Source organism: Echinops telfairi, unplaced genomic scaffold, assembly GCF_000313985.2.
Source record: "Echinops telfairi isolate 266 unplaced genomic scaffold, ASM31398v2 ScPeMD7_2291;HRSCAF=2852, whole genome shotgun sequence".
Lineage (NCBI taxonomy): Eukaryota > Metazoa > Chordata > Mammalia > Afrosoricida > Tenrecidae > Echinops > Echinops telfairi.
The window spans coordinates 47656841-47661354 of NW_022106189.1; the positions used below are offsets into that span (position 1 = coordinate 47656841).

The 4514-nt window shown below is 65.3% G+C and overlaps 1 protein-coding gene across 1 annotated transcript in view; it reads right to left on the reverse strand.

Annotated features, from left to right (window-relative positions):
- PIEZO1 (piezo type mechanosensitive ion channel component 1) overlaps nt 1-4514 on the reverse strand; it is a gene marked incomplete at its 5' end in the record, with an annotated part of 25801 nt that overhangs the window by 20122 nt on the left and 1165 nt on the right. The window contains 3 exon segments of the mRNA XM_045293620.1: nt 1233-1371; nt 1474-1516; nt 2055-2177. Of these exon segments, the coding sequence (XP_045149555.1) occupies nt 1233-1371; nt 1474-1516; nt 2055-2177 (305 nt within the window).

Sequence of the window (4514 nt, forward strand, 5' to 3'; positions counted from 1 at the left end):
GACCCAGGGCTGTGTGCATGTTAGATGTGGACAATGTGTGCATGCATGTTAGATGTGGACAATGACAGTGTGTGTGCACCAGGTGTGGACAACGGCCAAGTGCTGGGAGTCAGGTGCGTACGATGGTCGGGGAGGTCACTAGGTTTGATGGCTGCATCCCTGTGGTCGTGGAAGCCATGCTGGATGGCCACCACCTCTTGTCTAGACTTCAAATGCCATGCGTGACATCTGTCCACACCCACCTGGGCAGCTCATGTTCACCACCGAGGGCCCTGGGCTCTGCGGGAAGCTGGCCCCCCAGGGCCTCAGCAGTGCCTGACTGAAGGCTCTTCCAGACAGGGTGGCCAGGCCCCAGGGTAAATGGCGTCCCACCCCCCTTCCTGAGGGCTGTAGGTGGAGGGACATCCAATCCCTTCCCGGCAGCACACTTCCAGGAAGACCAGCTAATGGGACTCTGGAGAGGCTGGCCGGCTCCGCCCAAGGTCCTTTGGGGTGATTCCTGCCTTGGTTCCAGCCCATGAGTCCCAGGAAAGGGCCCCTGGCCTCTACGCCCCTGCAATGTGAGCACAGACGGGCAGGGCAGTGGCGCCTAGACGCCAGGCCAGCTCCCTGGGCCTGAGGTCCCTGCTGGACACATGGGCAGGGCTGGGGACTCAGGGTGAACAGTACGCTATGGGGTAGAGTGTCCCTGGCAGGGGCCCTAGTACTAAACACCTGGACAGTCATAAATTGTGCCTGGGTGCTCAGGACCAGGCCTTATAAGCCGGGACCAGGCAGAGGAGGAGGGCCTAGGGTGGGGGTGGGGCTGGGCAGGGCTGGAGGGCCTGGGTGGGGCCGGGGGGGTCTGGGCAGGGCCAGGGGTGACAAGCCAGTTGTCAGCCAGGGCTGCCAGGACAACCTCTGGGGCTGTCCGCAGCCTGGGGGCCAGTAGACTGCCCCGGGCTGGCTCCCTCTTCACCACCCAGGACAGAACCTCTGACTTGGGCCTCCATTCTTGGGGGCTGAGCCTCTGCCACACCAACAGGGGGTTCTCTGAGCAGAGCGCAGGACACAAGCCCCAAAGGGAGGGAGGCCTCATTTCTGGCAGGCCTCCAGGGGGGCCCTCTGAGGAGGTGACCCCCGATCTCCGGAGGGCAGCGTCTGTCAGGGCAATGTCCCTGCTACGGTGAGGCACATGTTATGGGGACAGGACATAGTGTCATCGTGCCCACAGTGCCTGCCCCAGCCCTCACCAGCTCCTGGGTAGGTGGTGTCCGCTGGGCTTTCCGGGAGAGCCGCCCACAGAGGCCAAGGCAGACAGAGGAGGCCATCAGGATGCCCAGGTCAGGGGCCACCAGACGCACGGCATTGGGAATGTCCTTCAGGTCCAGCCTGTGGAGGGACAGCCGTCAGTGGAAGGTCGCTGGTTCCTTCCCTCCCCACCCCTGCTCTGGGCCCAGAGGGGCTTGTGAGGGCTTGTGAGGGGGCTCATACCTCGTCACCCCGACATGTCGGGAGATGGTCTCCCAGCGGCTGCCTGCAGAGGGGCACAGAGGTCAGGGGAGTGATGGCAGCCACCACCCGAGCCGCTGCTGGTGCCACGAGCCCCGTCCAGCCTCTGCCACAGGTCCTGGGCCAGCAGGAGGGGGGCACTTGTCCTCTGAACCATCCATGAAGGACCCCACCCCAGGGGAACTTACAAGCTGGGGCCAATCGCAAAGCCCACAGGGGAGGGGTGCCACCCCCAAGTGCGTGAGGGGTAAGGTAGGGGCATGGGCATAGCCAGGGGGCAGACCGGCCATGGCTCCAGCAACCAGGGAGCCAAAGCAGGGTGCCAACAAGGAGGAGGTCTGGGAAGAGCCCTGGGCCAGGCTGGTACTGGGGGCACTTAGGTTACGGGCCTGAAGCCCTGCACAGGAGCCAGGGTGGCTGTATTAGGCAGAGCCATGAGGAAGGTGACTGAGTGGCGAGGCCTGGGAGGGGCACCGGGAGACACCTTCAGGAAGTAGGAAGCCACCACCCCACCTCCCAGCCCCTGGACCAGCTCAAGGAGCCTGGCCCCCTGCCCCACTCACAGCCAGGACCCAGCTGCTCGTCCAGGCCAGGCACCGTGTGCAGGCAGATCTGGAAGGCCAGGTGGGCAGCCAGGAAGAGGAGGCTGGTGCACAGCAGGGCCCGGAGGAGGCGGCCAGTGTGACCTGGGGGTAGAGCCAGAGGGTGAGGTCCAGGCCAGCTCCCAGGGAATCAGGGATTGTAGTAACCCCGGCACCTCGGATGGCAGTGGGGAGGGCTCTATGGTAGCCAGACATGGGGAGCAGAGAGCCTCTAGCCCCCTGCCAGTAGGGGGCAGAGTGAGAGGCCAGCACGGGCAGATGAGATGAGGTGGCTGGGCCTGTGCCCAGGTGCAGCAGGAACAGGGCGGGTGGTACAGGGCCAGCAGGCAGTGCAGAGGTCCGATGGCAGGAGGGGAGGGGCCCTCCGGGGCTTGGGGTGCCAAGAGGACATCAAGAGGCGGCCTGGGCCAGGCGGAGGCAGGTGGGCTGCCACGGACCACTTCCCAGAACAAAGGGAGATGGAGGCGGGCCCCCCCCCCGCCCACCGCCCACAGGCCGCACTCGTGAGGTGGGAAGCTCCTCACCCCATTATGGCCCCCATTTCAGGGAGGCGTTGTTGCCTCCCCAGTGTGCAGACGAGGACGGGGAGGCTGGCCAGACAGCAGGAGGCCAGAGCCTGCCTCCCACGCCCGGCCGGCCCGCGGCAGAGTGGAGGGCCAGTGCTGAGCTGCCAGCAGTGTCCCGGAGCTGAGATTCAACTGGGCAGCCCGGCTGCTGGGATGATGGGAATAGCAGCTGGCGGGGAGCAGGGGGGGGGCAGGGAGCAGGGCTGGCCACTGAGGACGGGGCTGGAGAACGTGCAGCTGTCCCTGAACCATCAGAAGCCTGCCTGGTGTGGCGGTGCCCCCCAGGGGGTGGGACCACACTGTCACTGAGCCAGAGTGAGGCCAGGCTGGTCGGTCACCAGGGCGAATGAGTCCCCCAGGCTCCTTAAATGCCCACAAGGCCTCAAGGGAGGGACCAAGGCCAACACCTGGCTGTGCATGAGCCAGGGCCTGAGTTCAGACTAGAACTTTCCAGAGCAGCACTGCCCCCCTGCATGGTCAGGGCCAGGCTGACGCCCACCCACGCGACCCGGCCAGGCAAGGGGCTGGCTGTCAGGCTGAGCTAGCATGCTCCGGCCTTGGGGCAGCAGCCGCAGGCCTTCCAGGCCGGCTCAGACCTCACCTGGGAAACCCGGGCAACATCCCCAGAGGGCCCCTGAGGACAGAGGGATGGGCAGGGGGACTGGGCAGGGCCCGATGTCCAGCTCGTTGCCCCCGCCCTTGCTGGCAGAGCCTGCCCTCCTGGCCCTGCAGTGATTTCTCCATGGCAGGTCTGACACAGTTTCCGACAGACGGGCATTCGTGTTTACGGAACGAGACACCAGCCGCAGGGAAGCAAGGGAGGCCGGAGGTGACGCCCGTCTAACTACCTCCAGCCGCCTCGCCCCGAACTGTGGACCCAGCAGCATGGCCAGGACAGCTTGTTGGGGGACTCTAGTTAGTGGGGTCCGCCCCCCACACTAGCAGCTTTACAAAGCTGTGCCCCCTAGCCTCACTGCCCAGAGAGACTCCCGACCCTCAGGAGCAGGGCAAGCCGGAGGCAGGTGGGCACCTCTGGGCACTGGAGGTGGAAACCAGGAGCTAGAGGCTAGGTGGTGCCAGGCGTGGGAGCCCGGGCTGTGGGGACAGAGTCCCAAGGGCTAGGCAGGCAGGCTGGGCAAGGCCCTTGGGAGCAGAGAGTATGGCTTGAAGCTGAAAGTGGGGCCGGAAGGGGGGTGGGTCCCACTGGCCCCTTGCTGACCTCCCTGGAGCTGTCTGAAACGTCCCTCTCTGCCCTTCCGTCACCACTGTGTGGTGACCAGGTGAGGGCTGGGAGTGAGAGAGTTTCTAAGCTTCCCCAGCCTGAGGGGCTGCAGCCCCGCTGCCACCCGTGAGCTTCTCCAGCACCCAGTGCGGTGAGAATGGGCAGGACTAGCCAGGCACTGAGGGGCCCCGGTGGTGGAGTGGTTACACGTTGGGCTACTAGCCACAAGGTCAGCAGTTTGAGATGGGGCTGGCCCGCAGAGGACCCCTGATGCTGTCATGTGGGAGCGGGGGCCCTGAGGGCAGAGGGCACCAGCCAATGCTGTGGGGCAATTCCGACATGACTGGGGAGGGGGAGGGGCGTGAGTGTCTGAGCTGTGGTCCTACAGCAGGAACTGTGCCTCCTCGCCAACCAGCAGCTCGCCCAGCACGGAACCACCAGGGCTTGTCTGTGGAGCACGTGGAGAAGGTGAGAAGAAGGTGCCAGACAGCAGTGCCCGGGGCTTCCAGAAGCAGCAGCCAGCGACACTTGCTGCCCCACGAGTCCTCGAAGCTCTCCCATCCACAGACCAGCCAGGGCTCTGAGGCACTGAGCAGGTAAGCTTCAGCCCACGCGGCAGCAGCACTACCCCCG